At 20.0% G+C, this 22156-nt stretch overlaps 8 protein-coding genes across 8 annotated transcripts, besides 25 other annotated features; 2 read left to right on the top strand and 6 right to left on the bottom strand. All coding sequences in view use genetic code 6, as the record gives it.

Annotated features, from left to right (window-relative positions):
* Positions 1-1267: 1267 nt before the first annotated feature.
* IMG5_150610 (hypothetical protein) lies at positions 1268-2566 on the bottom strand. Its single transcript, XM_004030880.1, has one exon. The coding sequence runs from the start codon at positions 2327-2329 to the stop codon at positions 1301-1303; it is 1029 nt and encodes a 342-aa protein (XP_004030928.1). The 5' UTR covers positions 2330-2566; the 3' UTR covers positions 1268-1300.
* Positions 2567-2722: 156 nt separating this feature from the next.
* Positions 2723-2764: a microsatellite.
* A 351-nt stretch (positions 2765-3115) lies between these two features.
* On the bottom strand, positions 3116-4523 carry IMG5_150600 (hypothetical protein; the record flags this gene model as incomplete). Its single annotated transcript, XM_004030879.1, has 4 exons — positions 3116-3283; positions 3364-3451; positions 3510-3606; positions 3976-4523. 4 exons carry the CDS (start codon positions 4521-4523, stop codon positions 3162-3164), a joined length of 855 nt encoding a protein of 284 aa, XP_004030927.1. The 3' UTR covers positions 3116-3161.
* Positions 3296-3325: a microsatellite.
* Positions 3733-3806: a microsatellite.
* Positions 3733-3825: a microsatellite.
* Positions 3733-3872: a microsatellite.
* Positions 3780-3872: a microsatellite.
* Positions 3802-3861: a microsatellite.
* A 5-nt stretch (positions 4524-4528) lies between the features above and the next one.
* Positions 4529-4564: a microsatellite.
* A 1078-nt stretch (positions 4565-5642) lies between these two features.
* On the bottom strand, positions 5643-7553 carry IMG5_150590 (zinc C2H2 type family protein, putative). Its single transcript, XM_004030878.1, has one exon. The coding sequence runs from the start codon at positions 7399-7401 to the stop codon at positions 5644-5646; it is 1758 nt and encodes a 585-aa protein (XP_004030926.1). The 5' UTR covers positions 7402-7553; the 3' UTR covers position 5643.
* Positions 5759-5823: a microsatellite.
* Positions 5772-5825: a microsatellite.
* Positions 5782-5850: a microsatellite.
* Positions 6323-6380: a microsatellite.
* Positions 6338-6389: a microsatellite.
* Positions 6340-6392: a microsatellite.
* Positions 7554-7669: 116 nt separating the features above from the next.
* Positions 7670-7714: a microsatellite.
* A 6-nt stretch (positions 7715-7720) lies between these two features.
* Positions 7721-7762: a microsatellite.
* A 190-nt stretch (positions 7763-7952) lies between these two features.
* IMG5_150580 (WDr90 protein, putative) lies at positions 7953-9556 on the top strand (the record flags this gene model as incomplete). The annotated part of the gene is made up of 2 exons (XM_004030877.1): positions 7953-8180; positions 8225-9556. The coding sequence occupies 2 exons, from the start codon at positions 7953-7955 to the stop codon at positions 9554-9556; spliced, it is 1560 nt and encodes a 519-aa protein (XP_004030925.1).
* A 47-nt stretch (positions 9557-9603) lies between these two features.
* Positions 9604-14151, top strand: IMG5_150570 (notchless, putative; the record flags this gene model as incomplete). Its single annotated transcript, XM_004030876.1, has 9 exons — positions 9604-10057; positions 10266-10688; positions 10731-11007; positions 11482-11667; positions 11725-12426; positions 12510-12889; positions 12960-13600; positions 13733-13928; positions 13982-14151. The coding sequence occupies 9 exons, from the start codon at positions 9604-9606 to the stop codon at positions 14149-14151; spliced, it is 3429 nt and encodes a 1142-aa protein (XP_004030924.1).
* Positions 13620-13723: a microsatellite.
* Positions 14152-14158: 7 nt separating the features above from the next.
* Positions 14159-14197: a microsatellite.
* Positions 14196-14250: a microsatellite.
* A 129-nt stretch (positions 14251-14379) lies between these two features.
* Positions 14380-14419: a microsatellite.
* A 562-nt stretch (positions 14420-14981) lies between these two features.
* IMG5_150560 (SET domain protein) lies at positions 14982-16803 on the bottom strand (the record flags this gene model as incomplete). Its single annotated transcript, XM_004030875.1, has 7 exons — positions 16507-16803; positions 16386-16466; positions 15852-16022; positions 15712-15802; positions 15292-15424; positions 15116-15244; positions 14982-15072 (listed from the first exon to the last, which is right to left on the bottom strand). Exons 1-7 carry the CDS (start codon positions 16765-16767, stop codon positions 14982-14984), a joined length of 957 nt encoding a protein of 318 aa, XP_004030923.1. The 5' UTR covers positions 16768-16803.
* Positions 15147-15181: a microsatellite.
* A 198-nt stretch (positions 16804-17001) lies between the features above and the next one.
* IMG5_150550 (SET domain protein) lies at positions 17002-18190 on the bottom strand. The gene has a single exon (XM_004030874.1). It carries the CDS (start codon positions 17946-17948, stop codon positions 17088-17090), a length of 861 nt encoding a protein of 286 aa, XP_004030922.1. The 5' UTR covers positions 17949-18190; the 3' UTR covers positions 17002-17087.
* Positions 18191-19689: 1499 nt separating this feature from the next.
* On the bottom strand, positions 19690-20177 carry IMG5_150540 (hypothetical protein; the record flags this gene model as incomplete). Its single annotated transcript, XM_004030873.1, has 1 exon — positions 19690-20177. A coding segment is annotated over one exon (372 nt), but the record flags the coding sequence as incomplete, so codon positions are not given.
* A 428-nt stretch (positions 20178-20605) lies between these two features.
* Positions 20606-20649: a microsatellite.
* A 922-nt stretch (positions 20650-21571) lies between these two features.
* Positions 21572-21681: a microsatellite.
* Positions 21582-21614: a microsatellite.
* Positions 21682-22114: 433 nt separating the features above from the next.
* Positions 22115-22156: a microsatellite.

The raw sequence follows: 22156 nt of genomic DNA, 5'->3' as shown, positions 1-22156 counted from the left end.
TAATTAAGTTTTTTCCAATCATTATAATCGATATTTTATTACGAGTTTTTCGTAATATCAATTTTCTAAAAAAAATCGATTTTAAAATCTGTAACATCATTCTTTAAATAATTAATATTTTTTTAAAAATCAAATAATTTATAATAACGAATAGGAATAACCAAAGGAACTGCTAAGCTTTACTAATCTTTACCTTAATTAGAAAAATTTTTCACATGAACTTAAAACCCTTTTTTTCTTCTTTTAAGACATTAACTTATTTTTTTATTTATTTCAAATTTTTTTCTTGTTTTATTTTATCCATTATATATGAAATTTTATTTTATTTAACATTTTATTTCAGTATTTTATGTAATTCTTTAGGACCTTTATTTTATTATAATTGCTCTTCTATTAAATATTAAATCAATTATTATTCATCGTCTTTATTCTAGTTTAAAATTAGAGATTTTTATTTAAACTCACGTTAGATAGAAATTGATTATTTTTTGACTTAATTTAAGTATTTTTAAGATTTAGATCGTATTTTTCGCAAATATTTTAATTCTTTTAAAATTTCATAATAAGCATTATCTTAACATTTAATTTGATTATTTAACTTTTTTTAATTAGAATTTGACTCTTTTGATTTTTCAAATCTTTCTTTATTAATAATACTTTAATCTTTTAATAATGTAGATGATAATATATTATTTTCACTTTTTTAATTTTATGTAGTGCATAAATTTTTTTTTTTTATCTTATAGTTTATATAAGATTTTATTGGATTATAAGGATTGTAGAATTTAATACTCGTTTTTAAAAAATCTCCTTCTGTTTGTTAAAAAGTTGTCTACAAAGAATTAAATTACACTTTTTAAATATTATTTAATTTTTAATATTTCGTACTATTATAATTTTATAAAAACATATTTTTATTAGAATTAATAACTTTTTTTTAATTTATTAAAAAAATTGTTTAGTTTTTTTAATTAACTTATCAGACACTCTATCAAACAGAATAATTTTTTTTATAAAAATTAAAATTAAATTTTAATTTAATATTAACATATTAAATAAAATAAAATAATTTTATAAAAAGAAAATAAAAGATCATAAATTTCGTATTATCTTTTAAGGCTTATTTTTTATTTTTACAAATATTTAAAATTTTTTATTTTTCAAATATAATTATTTTCAAAATAAAAAAAAAATATTAAATTAAAAGTATAATAAATATTTAATGTTAAAAATAAAATTATAGAGATGTTATATTTACTAAGCTTATGAAAATGCATTTATTAAATTATTAATATTATATTCAAAATATTCCTGTCAAATGATTACTAAAATGAGGTAATATTCCCTATCTTCCATACCAAATCCCTCTTGGTACAAAATTCCAATAAGCAAAAGGGAAGAAGTATTTTTTCAATAAATAAAACGCATAATGTGGTTTATCCTAATTTGAATAAAATGTTTCATCTACAACTGCATCATATTTGAATTCTGCCAAAATAAGTTTATAATCTCCTGTAAAAATAGGACAACTCGTATATCCTTAATATTTTCTAGGTAAACTACTCTCACTTTAATTATCTCTCCACATATGTAAAATATTCTAGGCAAGGACTGGAGTTTAACTCATAACAGCAGCCGCAGTTTTTGACGTGGGCAGATTAGAACTGTCTCCAATAGACCATACATTTTTATACTTTTTATGTATAAAAGTATACTTATCGACATCACAAAAGCCTGAAGCATCTCCTAAATCACTTTCTTGGATATAGTTAGGTGCTTTTTAGGGCGGTACTACATGTAATAAATCAAATTAGCGTTCTGTTAATTATTTAGTATCCTAATCTTCGAATACAGCGATTCTTTCTTTTGGTTTAATTTCTATAAGTTTTGACTTTAATTTTAGTGTAATATCTTTTTCAGCTATTAATTTTGTTAAGGCTTCTGAATATTTAGGTACTCCAAATACTACAGCAGGACATTTTTAAAACTCGATATGGCATCTTTTTCTTATCCCTTTATTTCTAAATCTATGTTCTGTTAAGTACATTATTTTTTAGGGAGCACCTCCGCATTTTATTGGTTATTAAGGCTCTGTGAAAATCACATTACCTCCTTAGAAATTTTCTACTAACTTTGAAAATTTCACGGCATAATCTTTCCAATAAATAGAACCTACTGGGCAATTAGGATCATCTAAGGCTTCTTACATACCTTTTTTTATTAATATTTTTTTTTAAAAATATATATTTATTTATACCTTTTACTCCTTAAAAGTGAGTTTCTAATCCTGATGTTATTACTAATTGATCGTAAGAGTATTAAACTTCATCTTCTGTTATTAGTTTGTTTTAATCAGGAAGTACTTTTTTAACTTTACTATAAGTCATATTTATTTCAGGATTAAATAAACTTTCTTACAATCTTTGGGTTTTGCTAGCATTGAATATTCCTCCCCCAACCATAGTCCAACCAGGTTAATAATAGTGTATTTTAGTGCTGTCGAATACTCTTAACATTTTACTTTGGACACCCTTATATTTAGGTAGTTAGGAAGTGAAATTTAATGCAGCAGTACCACCACCGATTATACATATAGGAGTATGAATTACGGAAAATTAGAATCTTTGGATATTTGAAAGCATATTTTTAATTAATTTTTATATGTTTAAATTTGATAAAATTATTATATATATATATGTAGCTTTAATAATTATATTTTGCATATTTTATTTTATTTTATTTTATTTAATTTTAATTTTGTTTTTAATTTTAGTTGAAAATTATTTATTATAATAATTTAATATAAATTTAGTATTTCAATTGAGTGGATGCTTTTAATATCATTATATCATTATATTTTTTATATAAAAAACCTTTTTATTTATTATCCTAATATTTTAAAAATTTTATATTGAGTTTTATTTATATTTAGAAATAAGTATATAACAATATAAACTTAACAATATGAATAAATTCAACAACAACTATAATATTTATTTTCAAATATATTATACCAATTATTTTATTACCTTTAAGCAACTTCTTATTAAGTTGGTATAACCCATTTTCTATTATATTGAATTATTTAATATATAAATAATTTTTTTTACTTTAATTATTCATTATGAAAAAAAATAGTCTTAATATTTTTAATTATTCCTTCATTAAACGGATAAAACCCTCTTGGGTATATTTTAAGATACGTAATTTATTGTTTTTTATTACTTTCCCATGTTGTTTAATTTGTAAGAATAAGAAATGTATGGTATAAAAATAAAATACCCTAAAAAAAAAGTAAATATAAATAAATTAAAGATAAATAAATATTTACAACAAAAATAAGAAAAATAAATAAAATAAGACATAAAAAACCAAAAAGATGATATTCAAGTAGATATATCTCATTTCCATTTTCATCAACAATTAAATACTAATTAATAGAATCTAAAAACTAAAAATTGTAATAAATTTAAATTTATATTTAAAAAAATAAAATATACATTTCATACATTATTAAGAGTAAGATAAATAACTATGAATTAAAAATATAAAAAGAGCCAAAAAAGTCTATGATTCAATTCACCTACACAGCCACCAATCCAAAAACTAATATTATTATTAATTTTTAATTATTATAATTATTATTATTAAAAATATAATGAAGTAAGATAATAATAATATAAAAATATAAATATTAATAAATTTTATAATTTAAATATATAAAATAATACGTATATATTATATTTATATATATTTATATATATATACATATATATATATATTTATTTATATATTTATATATATATTTTTTTTTTATTATATTTACTCTTTTATATAATATTTAATTTTTTTATTATTTTTATATTTATTTAAAATTAAATGTATAATTCATTATTTTGATTTTTTTTGATTTAGTTTTTTATTTTAAATTTTAATACAATTAATTAAAAAAAAACTTATATATAATTACAGTACCAATGATGATCATATTTGCAAATACATCTTTCACATTCATCACAATGTTTTGATCTAAAAGGTTAATATCTATTGCATTTTTCACAAAAAAATAATGATGGAAGATTTTATTTTAGTAATTAATAGTTTTAATTAATTTTTGAACTCTAATAAATTTTGTTAGATATTATACTTTATGCATCTGAGTTTTCAAATGATTTATTATAATCTTATTTTTCTTAATTTTATTAATTTATTAAATTAAGTTCTATTTCACTAACATGATTTCCATTAAATAATTCTGAACTTTTATCTGTATTATTTTGGGATGCTTCTATATCGTTTTTGGGCTATATTGGTGCATATCCTGGATTTTTTCCACAATTCCAAAATAAAATGAATGAAATTAAAATCAATAATGGATATATAAAGGTATAAAATATATCAAATTAATTAATTTTCTCATTAATTGTGTTATCAAATGCGTAAATTAAAAAAAATGTATACAAATGTAAACATATGTAAAATACTCTTGAATTAAATAATGTTTTTATTACGCTTTGTTTCATATTTTATATTTTATTTATTAAAAATATTATATTTTTAAAAAAAAAACTTAATAAAAATATAATTTTTAAAAAAACTAAAAAAAAATTATAAATAAAAAAAACTTTTTTAATTTATAAAAAAAACTTCATTTTTATATCCCAAAATATAATTTTAAATTTTAAAAATTCGGAAAAATAAAATGTCATTAACAGGCTTTTCAGAAAAAAGTATTGTAAATTATTTTAATAAAATTGAAAGCAATTTTTTGGAAAAATACTTAAAATATATAATAATGGATAATTGTATTCCTTTATTTTTTTTATAAAATACATCTGAAACATTACAAGTAAAACACATATTCACCCCAAATATCGAAAATGTATATAATATAAGCCAATTTTATGATCATATGAGATAAATTTTAAAAAAAAGTTCAACTTTGAGCAAAAATTAAATTTTAATTAATACTTTTGGAAACGATTTCTAATTATAAAATAAAGATTTAGTTTACATATAATGTAATTTGAAAATAACAAATTCTAAATTGAAAAGGTAATAAGAAAATGCGATAGAGAATATGAAAAAAACATTAAAAAATTAAAAATTTAAACATATTGAAGGATAAAAAATATACATAATTTTGTTCTTTAATGGAGATATTAATTTTGATTTCCCAAAATATTTTACAGAAGATATAATTAATGTTTAAATAGATTAAATTAATATTAAAGTGTAGTTAAATTTGGTTTATATTTCCAAATTAGCTATATATTAGCATTTTTTGCATTTTAATAGTTTCAAATTTGATTAAATTGATGAATAAGCGATTAGTTATTTTGAAATGAGGAGATTTAATAAAAATAAAATAATTAGGGAATAATAGTAAAGTTAAATAGAAAAAAAATCCATTTAAAAAGCTAATATAAATAAGCATTTCTTATTTGTTTCTAGTATCTTTATTATAGGAAGTATTTTTAGTTGTATTCTCTATATAAAATATGTAAAAAGAAAAACTAAATGAATATTATTTTTTAGATTAAAAAATAAAATCAATAAATAAATAAAAAAATATTTTTTTAAATATAGAACAAAAATAGAAATAGCCAAATATATAATTATATAATATTAAATTATATTATTTCATTTTTTCAATTTAAATTATTATTATGATGTTCCTCCAAGTTTTTATTATTATCCAAGCTATTATTAAGTTCCTCCGTATTATTAATGCCCTCCTCCAAATATTTACTACCCATATTATTATTATTATCCTCCTCCTTATTACTTTTATTACAATCCTCCATATTATTATTTTTATTACATTTATTATTATCCTGAATTTTATTACATCATTTTGAAAGTATTAGGTGCACTCTAGGCTACACTTTTAGGTTTATTAATAGTATTTTTACATGCAGGGATATGCTTTTCAGCTGCTTAATCATTGAATTTTCTATTACAATACGGACAAGGGATCAAATGGTCTGTATTAGCAGCTTTTGGGGGCGGTAATTGCCTAATATCACCTCCTTATTCTTAAATTTTTTTCATTTTTTTCATATATTTCATACTTTCTATAAATTCTTCATGTTATTTTTTCCATAAAGGATCTCCTTGCTATTTTTTTTTTTCTACTTTAGGAGGTTCTATAACTACTTTTTTCTCAGTTGGTCCTTTACATACTTTTTCATGCTTAGAAATTCTTTCCGAGGCAAAGTTTCTTCCACATTTTCCACAAGGAACCAATTCTAATTCTTATTCATATTATTCGCCACTTTCTTTCGATAAATCATAAGCTCCTTTAGGTACACCATATTCCTATTACTGTTACTAATATTATTATTGTTATTTTTATTATTGTTACTATGGTTATTATTATTATTATTGTTTTTACTCTTACTAAGGCCTATTAAGCGGTTTAAAAGGTCTTTCGGCTGTACATACTTTTTTATGATGTTCTAAAGCTGTTTGAGTAAAAGTTCTGTTACAAAATTTACATGGAATCAAAGCATCATTATTATAAGCATCAAAAGCTTAATTATTATAATTTTAGATGTCATTAGCATTCATACCTCCTAATTGATTTATATTCTAAGGCGGTTTTGGGCATGGTCTTCTGTCTTTTTTAGGAAGCTTTGATTATTCTATATCCCATTTTTATTCGCAAGTTTTAATATGTATTTAAAGTGAGGCAGTTCCGAATTCCCTTCCGCAAATATAGCAAACCAAAGTTTTGGGTCTCACAATTTATTTTACTGGAGAATTATAAGAAGAAGCTGAATTTCCCCCACCTCCTCCAGAATTGAAATTCGAATTTGATTTTTAGTCTGAATGAGGCATTCTAATTGTACTTCCAGTGCTTTATTATTTTACTTCATTTAGACCTTTTACAGGAGTTTTTAATTTTTGGCTGCCATCGCTTTTATTACATACACTTTCGTGTTTAGCAATTCTATCACTAGCGAATTTTCGGCCGCAATAAACACAAGGTTTTAAACTTGCGGCGTCGTTTTCTTCTGGAAATTCGCTCATTTATCCATCACCACCATTTTATGGAGGTAAGGGCTTGAAAGGGTTGCTAGGTGTACAGGCTTTTTAATGATGAGCAAGGGCTTCTGGTTTAAAACTATTTTATTATTATTTTATTTTTAATTTTATTTGTTTACGTTCTGTTACAATTAGGACATTTTACTAAAGCCTCATTATTATATTTATTAAAGGCACCAGTGTTAAATTCTCTTATGTCTTTTTCGCTTATAACATCTAAAGAAAGAAGTTATTCTAAACCTGCGGGAGGTAAAGGAAGTGGACGACGTTAATTTCGAGGTTTTTTACTCTCTTCGATTTCCCATTTGGATTTACAAGTTTTAAGGTGAATACCTAATGATTTTGTGCCATATCTTATTTATAAAGAATTTAATATATATTTATATTTATTTTTATTTTAATAATATAAAAATTATTTGTTTTTATTACTCACGACCGCATATATAACACATCAAAGCTATGGGTCTATTAAAATTCATAGTACCGGAAGATTTTTATATCATTTTTTTTTGTCAATTTTTTTTATAATATGAAATTTTTTAATAATTATTTAAAATTATCACAAATATAAAAATCTATTATTTTTATATAGAGTAGATTTAGTAAATTAAATGCTAACAAAATAAAATAAAAATAAAAATAAAAATAAAAAAAATAATAAAAAAATTATTTTTTATATTTAATTTCTTATATATAAATTTTTATTTAATTTAAATATATATTTTTAAAAAAAAAAATAAAAAATAAAATAAAACTAATTTATTTTTTTTAAAAAATTCAAAATTGATATTATTTATTATTTTTAAAAAAATAATAAATACATAAAATATATATAAAAATACTATAAAATAAAATGGATAATAACAAAAAGCAAACAGTTTCATGGTAACGCCCTTTTGTGGATGTTTTTAAAGTATATTAAGTATTCAATTCTTCTAAAAAAGCTAAAAAAGGAAACGTATCAGAAGCTCATGTAAAAAAAAAAAACTTAAACTAAAAATAAAAAAAAAAAGAATAATGACATAGGTCGAAGAATCCTTATAATAAACGGAACTACATAAAATTCTAATTATATATAAATTCCAGATCCATAATAAGGTATTTAATCTTTAGGATTATTAGGTCGTTATGTAAAATTACCATATATATTTTCTATATGCAAAAAATAAATTAGGTATATTTAGAATTTTTACCTTTTGAAGGTAAGTATTTTATAATCCATTTAGATTTTAACATAAAAGGAATGCTAAATACATATCGATTAACAATATCTAATATGTTCGATAAATACAAAGTAATCGAAAACAATGTTTTATAAATACCTTATCCCTAAAATGCCCCTTTAAAATGGACAATAATGGTACTCGATATCTAATACCATCTCTAAAGTTTAGAATTATAAAAACTAAACCAATAAGAATTCATCCATATCCTAAAATAAGTACAAATATGTTCTACATTATCTTTCAGAGGACTATTTACAGCCGATATATGCTATTCTATATCTAACCTTCCCAAAGAATTAGATTTCAAACCAATCAAAAACCGCTAATGGAGTGGATAATACTAAATCGTGTATTATCCAACTGAAATCGATCCCGAATTTTAAAATCAACAAGAAGAAGAAAAAATACAACAAAAAGAAAACAAGAATTCCAATAAAGAAAATCTTTAAAAATCACCATATTCTCAAAAATCTCCCATTAAAAATAAGGCTGAAGAATTAGAACAAATAGTGTCAAAATTAGATTCGGCTCAAAATACTATTCCCTAAAAGAACTACCTCGTCGAAAATCTCGTCAAAAAAAATGCAATTTTCCAAAAAGAAGAAAACTCAGAAAATCAACTCCGTCCATATCCCATATGTAACCTTTCCCACACTATCGGATTTTCCGCTAATTCTTGTAAAGATATTAAATGGTCAAAATCATAAGACCTACCCGATGAAATAATATATACATCTGGTTCTTTATTAATATCTTCAGATACAAAAACTCCAAAACAGCGCTTTTTCCAAGGACATACATCCCCTATATGCTCATTAGACGTTTCAAAAGACGGGAAAATGCTCGTTTCAGCTTAATAGGGAAAAAAAGCCGTCGTAAGAATCTGGGATTACCTAAGCGGTGATTGTATAACAGGTTTTTAGTGTCCTTATACTAATTTAAAATGTGTTTCATTATCTTATGACTCAAAGCTATTAGCCACAGTGGGTACAGATGAATTAAATAGAGATTTAATAATCATTTGGAATATCGTAGATATCTAAAACAAGAAAAACCGGAACTATTTGCCAAATAAATAAGTGAATTTAACATTATATCATTAAAATATTCTCCAACGGAAATTGACAAACTTGTTTCTTGTGGAAAGGAAAATATCCGTTTTTGGAGAATAAAAAATTAACACTTACCCGGTAAACCTGTAATATTAAACCATCATGCCCGAAATAATATTTTTTTAGTTTTAGATTTCGAATTTTCATATGACGATCCTTCCGCAGTGAATTAGTTTTCTTAAATAAAACGAGTATTTATCGGTTCAAAATAAGGAATGCTTTCCTAAGTAAATTACTAAACTAAAGAACTGGAAACAGTCTACAAATGCCATGAAGAGGGCATTACTTCGATTTGTTTAAGTTCAGGTTTCTGTATTACGGGCAGTGAAGATTTCTATCTGAGAGTTTGGCCGTTAGATTTCTCTGAATTTTCCATTGAAGCAAAACATGAAGGTATTTTATTGTCTTTGGATATTTCCTTAGGTGCTTTAAAGGTTGCCTGTGGTACTTCTAATGGAGGATTAGGTGTATAAGATTTATCTAATAATAACTACAAGACATTCCTCAGATCTCATACTAGTCAAATTATAGATATGTAAATTCATTCTTATCGTGGCTATTTGGTAACTCTTTCAGCAGATATGTCTATCAGGCTTTGGGATATGAAAAAATACGAATAAGTATACGAGTTTTCCTATCCTTAAGATGATAAATGTTTATGTATTTCATGTAATGGATAAAACATGACTTTCGCAGCAGGGTTTAGTACAGGAGTTTTTAGAATTTTGATATTGAAAATACTTGCATTATAGAAGAGATAAATTAACATAATTTCCTATATAGCATATTTAGTATTCACCAGATTCTAAATATTTGGTTGTGGGGGATTAAAGTTGTCTATATTCAATATACGATGTCTAAAGACAATATTAATTAGTGAAAACTCTAGAACAAGAGAGTTAAAGTGCATATTAATTTAGCGCTTTTTCACCAGATAGTGAGTATTTGGCTTTAATAGGGGATAGTGGAACTCATATAAATATTATTGACAGTTATACTTTGGGAACTTTATTGAAAATTTATTGCCAGAATGCTAATTTAAAAAAGCTTTTTTGGTCAAACAATAATTGCGAATTATTTGTTCTTACTGAAGAAGGTTAAATTAAAGTTTTCGGAATTTAAAGAAATAGTGACGGTCCAAATAGTCTTTAAGCTTACTTCTTAAGAGAAGTAAATTGTATTCATAGAAATTCTTCAAACAGTATCGCTTTGAGTAAAAATTTTAAATACGTTTTAACTGTAGGAGGAGATAATTTACTAAAAATTTGGGATTATGACTTCTCTTTATAAGGCCCTGGAAGTAATTAGATATTTTTAAGTCATACTAATATTATTAATTAAGTACTTTTTGTCTAAAATGATACCAAAATTATCACTGCAGGAGGATTTGAGGGAATTTATGAATGGGAATTTTTAGGGGATACTTCTAAATATGAAAAAGTTATTGATTTTGGTCAATTCTAGCCTGTAGGTTAAAACGCAATATAATAATAAGGAAATAATGTTATTTAGAAAATTCCAAAAACTATTAGTTAATAGCCTTTAGATTTTTTAGATAATGATGATGATGATTTAGGCGATAGACTTTAGAATAAATAATTTTAAGGTTTATTATAAGGGTAAGGAATGAATTATTTTAATAGTTAATAATAATAATAATAACAAGTTTTGTTCGAAGTTTCTAATTCTGAATAAAGTATCTAAAATAAAAAATAAAAATAGGATTATTGCTCAAATGATTAAGATGAATATGAAGGTATAATTATTATATGTTTATTATTAGTAATATATATTTTAGATTAAATTGGACCACTTGTTTAATTAATGTAATAATAAAAATAAATTATTCCTAAAAAAACAAATAATAATTCAGAAATATCTGAAGTTTAGAATATAGGCAAATTTCAAACAAAGAGGTATAAAAATATATATTAATATATTATTTTAGCATTTTTTTTTTATATTTTCAATATATTTTTCTAAAACTATTTTAAAATAATAAGTTTTTAACTGTTATTTTTTTCATTAATTACTTTTAAAGAAATAAAAAAAATAACTTTTTAAAATAATTTATATATATTTTTATTAATTAGAATACAGCCTGTTTAATCATAAGAAATAGAGTTTAAAAAATAAAAAAAGAAAAGAGAAAAGAAGCAATTATAATTTAACTATGAAACTAATCTAATAAGAAAAAATAATTCTTTACCATTTAAGCACTATTATTTACCTAATTCCCGATCTGAATAAGTTCAAGAAAAAATCCTTAAAATCAGAGAGTAAAATAAATAAACTATAAAAATATTAAATACTTAATTTTCTTTATAACAAAAAAGTAATAAAGAAGAATTTTTAACTGAATTTATGATAAGTTATAATAACGATTCACATGAAAACGTAGTTTGGAATTATATGTGCGGTTGGTTTGCTTATACCACTCAAAATTTCATTATAATAGAAAACTTAACCAAAAACAGAAATTAAAAAATAATTACTTTACCTGATTAAATATCCTGTCTTGCACTTTCTAGAGATTTCAAATATCTACTTGCTGGTTCAGCTTCATATAATTAAAAAGACCAATCTAATATATACGTATTGGAATGCAAAACATATACTATCACAAAAACATTGATTTTCCATACTCGAGGAGTACAAAATATGACTTTCAGTTAAAACGGAAAATACTTGGTGACTGTAGGAAACTTTAAAGAATGTACAGTAGCTGTGTGGGAATTTTAGTAAGGAAAGCTACTTGCTAATGCCTATACTCTAGATAGAATTAATGATGTTAAAATATCTCAAGTATAACGTTAATAGGAAACATTTTTGGAGTTTTGCACTGTAGGAAGGGATACTATTTAGTTCTGGGAACTTGATAAATAATTTAAGTTAAGTTACTTTGATGTTTTTGTACCAAAATAAACCGTTACATAAAGTAAAAACTCAAAATATAAATAAGAGGAAAATTAGTAATTAATTAAAGAAGCGCCTGAAGTCACTGCTTTAGATTATATCTTAATAGATGATGAAAAAGAGTAATTTTTTATACATAAATTAATAAAAAAAAATTATCAAAAAAATATATATAAATAAATATATTATTTTTTATAAAAAAAAGATATGTAGTAGCCGGGCTTTCTACAGGTGAAATAGTAATAGTAGAATATGGAAATTACAAAATTTTATATAGATGTTAAGTTTCATTAAACAGCTCATAAATTATAGACATTAAAGTATCGAATTCTATGCATAGATTAATAGTAACTGCAATGGATGAATATATTCATTATTGGGATTTCGAAAAAATAGTAGGATATGATTTGCCTTTCAATAATAAAGACTTTTTAATAAGTTGGGCCCGTTTAAAAATTTCAGGAGTAGCAATTTCTATTAATTTAGATCCTACATTTAAGGAAGGATTTATCGGCTTATATAGTGGAGGAATCTCTTATATTAATTTAGACAATAAATATAGAACATAAATAGCAGGAACAATAGGTTATTTTTATATTTTATTTAAAAATTTTAAAATATAAAAAAAAAAAAAATAATATACATATATATATAGATAATAAATATAAATACTAAACTCATATTCTTAATGAAAGGCTTATGGTTACAACACATGAAGATGGAAAAATGAAATTTTGGAATATGTTTACAGCCGAAGAAGTTATGGAGTACAAATTTTAAAGTCCTGTAACCTCTATACTTTTCGAAAATAAAACTAATAAACTATTTTGTTTTTTCTAAAATAATAATGATATAAAAACTATTAATACATCAAAATTCTATTAATCCGAAACTTTTTTATAAGAGGAAGTACGTCCTTCAAATAAAAAATCGAGCGATTATCCAATTAAAAGTTTTGAAACTATTCTAGGGGGAAGAACAGGTAAATTTATTGTTATGAAAAGTGGAGTAATATACACTATGGACTAATTAATTAAAGAAAGAAGACCCCTTATTAAATTTTCGAAAGTTTTTAATTTACCAAACATAGCAGATTTAATTTCTTATTAGGAAAAGTCTTTATTCTTTGCAACTAATAATAAAGGAAAGGTTATGGTCTACTAAGTCGATTATGTTTCTGATAGAACTATACCTTATGGATTTACGATTATTGATGAATGTGATTTCTTAGAAAATGCTACAGAATTATATATTAAATAAAACTTTTCGCCTAACTAATAATGTTTATATGAAAAAGTAAAAAACAAAAATAATTTTTTTATTTAATATATATATATATAAAATAAAATATTTATTTTATTTTTATTTTATTTTATTCTAAATAAAATAAAAATATATTATTTTATTTTATTTATTTTTTTTAAAAAGGCTTAACCTACATAAATTGTTGTTTCTCGCCATAACGAAAATAATTATTATGCAATTAATGAAACAATTAAATATGTTTTTATTAGAAATTATCAAAAAAGATAAATTACTTAAAGAATTAATCTAAATGAATTACCTTTATCTATTACTTTAATTGAATAAAAGTTGTCTTTCTAAATATTAATAGGATAATAAAGTAAAAATATTAATATCTTAAAAATTTATTTAAATAAATATTATAAATTTTAGACGGATGTATTGAAAAAATTAATGTTGAAGATAAAGATAATAGAGATACCTATACAAATATGTTAGATGGAGGAATAATAAGCTTATATAATGTTAAGTCTAATAATACAAATAGTTCATATAGAATTATAGCTTCCACATAATATGGAATAACTTTTTATTAACTTTGAAAAATTAATTTTATTATTTATTTATATTTTGATTATATATATTTATTTATAACAAAAAAAAAAAAATTTTAATTAAAAAATAAAAAATCTATAAATTAATAAGTATTTTCAAAATTTTATATTATGTTTTTTTTTTTACTATTTTAACAAATAATATTATATTTTCCTAAAATATTATTCAAAACATACATTACTTTCTATAATAACTTGAGTTTTTAACTTTATTCATAATAAGTTATGATAATTTAATAAGTTATTCAATTTAATACTAAGATAATTAATTAAATTCTTGAATACTCATATTATTTATTTAATCTTCTAATTATCTTATTTTTAATTATCCTTGTACAATTTTACTATTAAATAAAATATCATCTAAATTATTATTATTTTTTTAATAAAGACTACTTTGACTTGTTTTTTAAGTTGATAAATATGAATTATATGGCTTACTTTTTACATATTTACATGGTGAATGTGTGACTAAGTTAATACTATTTCTAAATTGTTCAGTTGAAAATGTTGGATAAATAAAAGAGTTTGATTATGTTTGCGAATTTTAAGTAATATAAGATTTCTTTTAAGGAGATTATGCCCATACAGAATTAAATTTAAATTAAGATTTAACGTTTGGAGATAAATTAGTTTTTAACTAGGAATTAGAAATACTTTAATTTTTCTTCTATTTTAATTCTGCCCTTTATAAAAATGACATTTTTTTTTTTTATAAATATTTATTTTTTAAATTTAAAAATAATTTATTTATCAGTTTTATTTTATATTTTTTTTTATTTTTTAAAGTAAATATAAATATTATTATAATATTTTTCTCATTTAGCACAATCGACCATAATTTTATTATTTTATAATTTTGCTAAATCTTGCTCTATTTATTTTAATTATTATTCACAAGTCTCCTTCCTATCAAATAAAATTTTAAATATAAAAAAAACATAAAAATTACTTTCTTTTTAAATATTAATTATCATAATTTCTAATATGAGTAATTTATTAATATTGATAATTTATTTTATCATAATTTATTTATAATCCTATTTTTAATTATTAAATTTCTTCATCTGATAATTAATAACTAAAATTATTTTTTAATAAAATAAAACATAATTTTTTATATTATACAATTTATTATTTTATTCTGCTTCTTGTTTTTATATTGAATTCTATAAAATTTATTATTTAATTTTTATCAAATAATTTGGTATTTCTCCATTTTTCTTAGTAGTTTAAATTTTTTATATTTTTTTAGGAGGTCCTATTAAAAAAAAAAAATATGAATAAAATTTATATTTAAATAAAGTAAAAGTATAAAAATAATAAAAAAAAACCTGAAAATGAATTAAAAACTATATTTTCCATAATATAATTGTGATTATTTTTTTAAAAAATTATAGGAAAATCATCTTTTTTTGGTATAGCGGGTTTTTTATCTCTATTATATTGCCAATCTGATTTCTGATTTTTTTTATCATATTTATTTTCTGAAAGTAATAATCTTTACACATCTTTTATAAAATAAAGATTAAATAAATATATTTTTACCTTTATCTAATGGCTTATTTAATTTAGAGTGTTAAAAAAGCATAAGATGTGTATCTAATATATCATTATAATAGCCTCCTATATTTTTTACCTTTATATTACATTAAAGTTTTATTGTATATATTTTAAATATTATTTACAAATGGTTTAGATAAACCTTTCAAACCTATAGTAGAACTAGTTGGAACTATATTTGGTGGATATTTAGATATATAGCGATATTTTTTTTGTGGTTTTATCATATCATTTGGTATTAAATTTAGAATTGATTCTTATTACATATAACTAAATAATTTTATTATATTTTAATACTATTTTTATTAATTTTATAATTTTTTAATATTTTTTAATTATAAATCTTTATTAACCATTAAATAAAATAAATATCATTAAATTGAAATAATTTAAATATTGTTTTATATTTATATAGTATTTCATTCTGATTCTTATTCTTATTCCATACATTCTACATTTTTAGAAAGTAAAGGTAAAACAATGCCATTTATATAACTAAAATATTTACTTTTTTCCATATTTTATAAAATATATTTTTTAACTTCAGATTTTTTCATAGCTAATAATTATATCATTAAGCTAGCCATTTCTATATATTTTAATAAAATCTAAAAAGATAAATATGTTAATAATTAGTTTTTTAAAAAAAAAATAAAAACTTATTTTTCTCCAATTCTTAAAATCACACAATTTCTTTAATTAACAGTTAATTTTTAATCTTCTAATATTTTCATATCTTCCTATATAAAATAAATAAAATAAAAAAAATAAAAATATTACATCATATGTAGTACTATATTAGTTAATAATTTCTCCACAAATTTTTTATATTTTGACCCACATTAAAGCTTCATTTTCCACATTAAAAGGAGGTGTTCTAGTTGGATCAAAAAAGTTATCCTTAGAAATTTCTTAGAATTTATTCAACACATAAGTATCTTTAATAAGTACAAATCTTAAAAACCCAAAAAACTCTAATACAGATTTTTCTTCATAATTCATAAGTAATTTAAACATCTAACCATTACTTTTTTTACCCATTATTTATTCTTTTAATAACAAATTGATATCATTTCTATCGAATTCAATCTTCAACGGAATTTCATTAGCCTCATTGTTTTAAATAACAAACCCATAACTAATTAAAAATTTAGAATTGCATTTTTTTCCACAGCTATAGTAAATCTAATCTCCTCTCCTAATTGCCTCACTTGCCTTTAGCTGAAAACCCCCTCCAGATTCTTCACAATATCCCCAAGTAGTATATGCCGGCCTTTTATGATTAAACATATCAGCTAAAGGAACAAAAGCATCAGTTCTTTTATTTTATATATGAAGTCCATAAATTCTTGAGGCTGCCATCATCCTTGCCCATGTAAATTCTTAAAGAGTAAATAATTTACTAATAATAGGAAAGTTTTTTAGTAATGTTTGATAGTCTTATTTTATGCTTTGTTTTTTTCGTATATTTAGTTTATTATAAGAGACCCTTTTAACCATTGAATCTCTTCTTCTGTGTATAAAATAGGGAATGTTGTAAATTCACAAGGAAGGATATCTAGGTAGGGCTTCCAGAAAGAGTTAGGATTTTTTTTTTCGGAAAGAATATATATAGATAAAATTGAATGCTTTGGAGATAATAATTTGATGTTTCTTTACTCTATTTGTTTACAAATGGTATTTTATTTACATAATTCTAATGTTATCATGTATTTTTGTGGAATAAAAAGAATAGTTTCGTCTTTGTTTATTTTTTGTTTAGAATGAATTCCTCTATAGTTATTATAATAAACCATTTTTATTTTCCAAATATCGCATTTTCCATCATTTAACCATTCTAAAAGTTTGTAATTTTAATTATAACTGGGATCACTTTCGCTTATTAAAGATGAAAGTTATTTATTAATTTTCTCTATATTGTTTTGATGTTCTGTATCATAAATAAAATTTTAAGAATGAGTCTTTTATCGTATTTAATTATTATTATTAATTAGCTTTTTAATCTCTGAAACCTCAGGATTTTAAATTTTTAAAATATCTTTTTCTTTTTATTATTATTCTTTAATATCTTCAAGTTATTATTTAATTTGAGATTGTTCTTTGATTTTTTTTATTTATAGTCTTATTTAATTAATTAAGGAGTTCTTAGATTATTACTAAGTATCTTAAGTTAAAGCACTAAACATCTTTTCCATAAAACATATTGATTATTAAATTTACATAAGCTAATCCTATTTTATATTTTTATTTTTATTACTAGTTTTTTATTTACTTTAAATTCTTGTATTTATAATTATTTTGAACTCAAGCTTTGTTAAAGTACTTACTTTTCAATTAAAACTTATTATTTTTAATTTTAAAGCTCAGAAAATATCTAATCTTATATTTAAACTTTATCTTTTTAAATTTTTAATTCTAAATTTAAATTTTATAATTTCATTAAAATCTCACTATAGAACGTTTAATCTTTACAATTTGTTATAATTTGTTGACTTATAGTTTTTTTCATTTTTAAAAATTATATTATTCTTCTTTATAAAAAAAAAAATTATAAATTACAAATATTAATATATATATTTTTTAAATTATTTAATTTACCATTATTTTTAATAATACCAAAAATATAAAACAAAGATTACAGAATAATTTTTGTTGTTGTTTTTTCATTATTTATATAAATTTATAATATATAAAAAAAAAAATATAATTAAAAATTATAAAATTATTTTTTCTATTTTATAATCATTCAAAAATAAAGCAACTTAAACTCAAACATTTTTTATACATTTCTTAATAAAAATTCTTCCCTTGTCTGTTTTCGGCTGCTCCAATAGCAATAAGTAAAGGGATAAAATGTTCATCAGTAGGATGCATTTATTAATAATGCGGATGTTATTCGTAATTTTAAATTTTATTCACCCTATCTTTTCCATTATATTTTTCAATCACTTTCCTACACCAATTTTCAAATTACATATATATTGAAGGCTCTTAAATTTATTTGCAACCTTTTAAACAATCGTAAAATATTTACAAATCTTAAGTAATTCCTCCTATACACAAAATCAAGCATCCTTATTGTTAAAATTAAGATAATGTTTTTCCAAAGAAAATTTATTAATAGCAATTGTATTATTAGTTTATAGAAATATTTAAAATTTTCAAATCCATTTTAGATTCAAACATAGCTTTTAAAGGACCCCATATTGCAGAATCTAATTAATTCTGATTATCAAATTCACATTCAATTCCTTTGATTTAAAGACATTTTTATACTTTTTAGGCTAATTCAGGATTTCCTATAAATTATTATTAATATTAGTAATATTTTTCGAATGGATGATCATGTTTTATTACAAGCTATGTACTATCTTTTATAGAAACCATATTTTCTTAAAGATATCTAGATGATAAAATTATTAAAGTATTTATTTCTTTTTTATTTTAAATATAAAGACCTAGTATTTTTAATTACTTTATAAAATTAAGACTTTCTTGTTACTCAAAATATAAAGGTATATAACCATGACTAATAAATATTGTTGGAATTTAATTTTTAATGGATTACTCCATTTAATAATATTAAGTTAATTATATATAAATATTTAAGATTATTTTAATATATGCATATTATATATATATATGTATTTTAATATTCACAAATTAATTTTTTTAAAGATAGAAATTATTAATAATAAAGACTAATTTATAACTATCAATCAAATTTTATTTAATATTATTTATATAAAATATATTTTATCCATAATTTTATTATTTCTTATATATATTTTAAGTTTTATGGCAAATAGCTAAAAAAACAATTACTTATTTAAAATTTCTTATATTTTTTTCAAAAAAAGATAAAAAAAAAAAAAATGGATTAATTAAAAACTTCATTAAAAAAATTAAATTCTATTCAGCCAAAAAAATTAATTAATTTTGAAAATCGTATTGCAAAATATTAAGCATTTTCAGATAATAATTAACAAAATATATTTGATTTTGACACATTATTAATTGACTCTACTAATGATTTGGAAATCAAAATACATGAATGGCTTGATTCAAAAAATATATTCATTACTTTACCATAAAAGCATGATGATTTTTATAGTAAAAAGCGAAAAGATACATATGATTAATTACAAAATTAACTTAATAGTGATTAAAAAATTATAAGATAAAATTCTCTCCAAATTTGTCAATCTCCAATAATTAAAAGAAGAAATCTTTAATCAAGTTTTAAATAAGATAGTGATAAAACCCTTGATAGTAATTTAAAATATAATATTTCATAATTTTGTGAATATATTTAAAAAGAAATTTCTTGATTAAATTTAACTAATTAACTTATTATAACAATTAAGTAAAGAAAATTAATTTTTGGTTTATATTAAAATAATATTGTTTGTTTTTATTTTTAAAAGTATTTTTTTGTTAATCAATAAAAAATATAAAAAAAAAGAGAATTATCTATTTTTTTATCTTTTTTTATTATTTTTTTCTGTTAGATTGTGTAATTTAAATAATAACAAACAAAATAGTTTTAAAAAAATTAAATTAAATAATTAATTTAAATATAGATTATAATTAATTATATATATATATGGATATTAATTTATTCTTTTAAAATAAATTATTTAAATAATTGAAATATCAATAAAAAAAATATTAAATATATTTTTAATTATATAATATTAATTTTCTAAATATATAATCAGTTTACTATTAAATTTACTTATACTAATTATATAAAACTTAATTAAAATAATATATATATATTACTTTAAAATAAATAATTTTAAGCGAAAAAAATGATGTATAATATATTAATATTATCCACAAATTAAAATAAGAAAAAAATGCTAGAATAAAGTTGTAAATTATTTTAAAATAAAAAAATTTAAAATTAAATTAATTTAATTATATATATTAAAATGTTATCTATTTTAAATTTTTAATATTTATTTTAATATCAATATAATTAATTTAAATCGAAATTTTAATTTATTTTTTAATAATATATCAAACAAATAATTATAATTCTATTAATATATTTTATTTATATTTTAAATTAATTATAGTGTACAATTATTATTTATTAAAAATTATTTATTTAATTTTTATAAATTATAAATTCTAAATCTATAGTTCTAAAAATTTTAATTAATAATAACTAATTATTAAGTTAAGATATATAATTCATAGTGAAAGAAAAAAAAGTTTATAGTAATTATCATACAAATATTTATACCATTTTTCAAATTTTATTAACTATTTAATTTTATATACATTTGATTAAAAAAAGTAAGATAAATTAATATAAAATATATATTGAAATTTAATAATTTAATTTTTATTTTTACAAATATGGAATAATTTAAATATTTGATTTAATAAGTATTATATTATTTATATATATTTTAAATATAAATATAAAAATATTTCTATCGAAAAAAAATTAATATAATATTAGCAAATATGCTTTAGTTTTTAAAAAAGAAGAAAAATAGTTTAATTAAAATATAAACCTTTTTAATGATTAATTTTAAAAAATATAAACATTTTTATTTTATACAATATAATAAAATCATTTAATTTTAAAAGTTAATAAAACAATCATTTTCTTAAAGAGCAAAGTAAGAATATATTCTATATTTATCAAATTATAAAAAATTAAAAAGGCCAATTTTTTTTTTAAATTTAGTATATAATTAATAGAACGAATAAATATTTACCAATTCTTATACATTATGAATATAATTTTAATATAATATATTTTAAAAATTATATATAAATCAATAAAAAAATATCATTTCTCTTTTTATTATGCTTCTTGTATATAATTTTAAACTTATTTTAATTATTATTGTATTTCTAATATTATTTAAATATTATGTAAATTTTCAAATTTATTCTCTAATTCTTATATTTTTTAATAATTATTTTAATTATCCTATATAATTTTATCAATAAACTCAGATTTATATAAATTTTCTTAATTATTTTTTAAAATTTTATTATCATTTTCCAAATTTTATAATGTCTTCATCTATAATATTTAATTTTAAAATATAATAAAAATAAATATTATTTAACTTAATTTTATTTTTCAATATTTTATTCTATTTAATTTATTTTAATTTCTAAATTTTAATTATCTTAATTAATGGCTTCTAAGTTTTACTATAATTTATTTTATATCTCTTTATCAAAAACTTAATATGTTTCCAATTAATCTTTATTATTTTAATTTACAGTTTGTAATATTTCAACTTGATTTTATTTTATTCTTTCACTTAAATTTTAAATTTAATTATTTATATTTAGTTCAATATCTTAAATTTTAAATAACTTTTACCTAAAAATTAAATAAAATAAAAAAAAAATATAAATATATAAATATATATATATATATATATACATATAT

Source organism: Ichthyophthirius multifiliis, assembly GCF_000220395.1.
Source record: "Ichthyophthirius multifiliis unplaced genomic scaffold scaff_1120509251155, whole genome shotgun sequence".
In the NCBI taxonomy this organism is placed as follows: domain Eukaryota; phylum Ciliophora; class Oligohymenophorea; order Hymenostomatida; genus Ichthyophthirius; species Ichthyophthirius multifiliis.
This window is presented reverse-complemented; position numbering and strand designations above follow the sequence as displayed.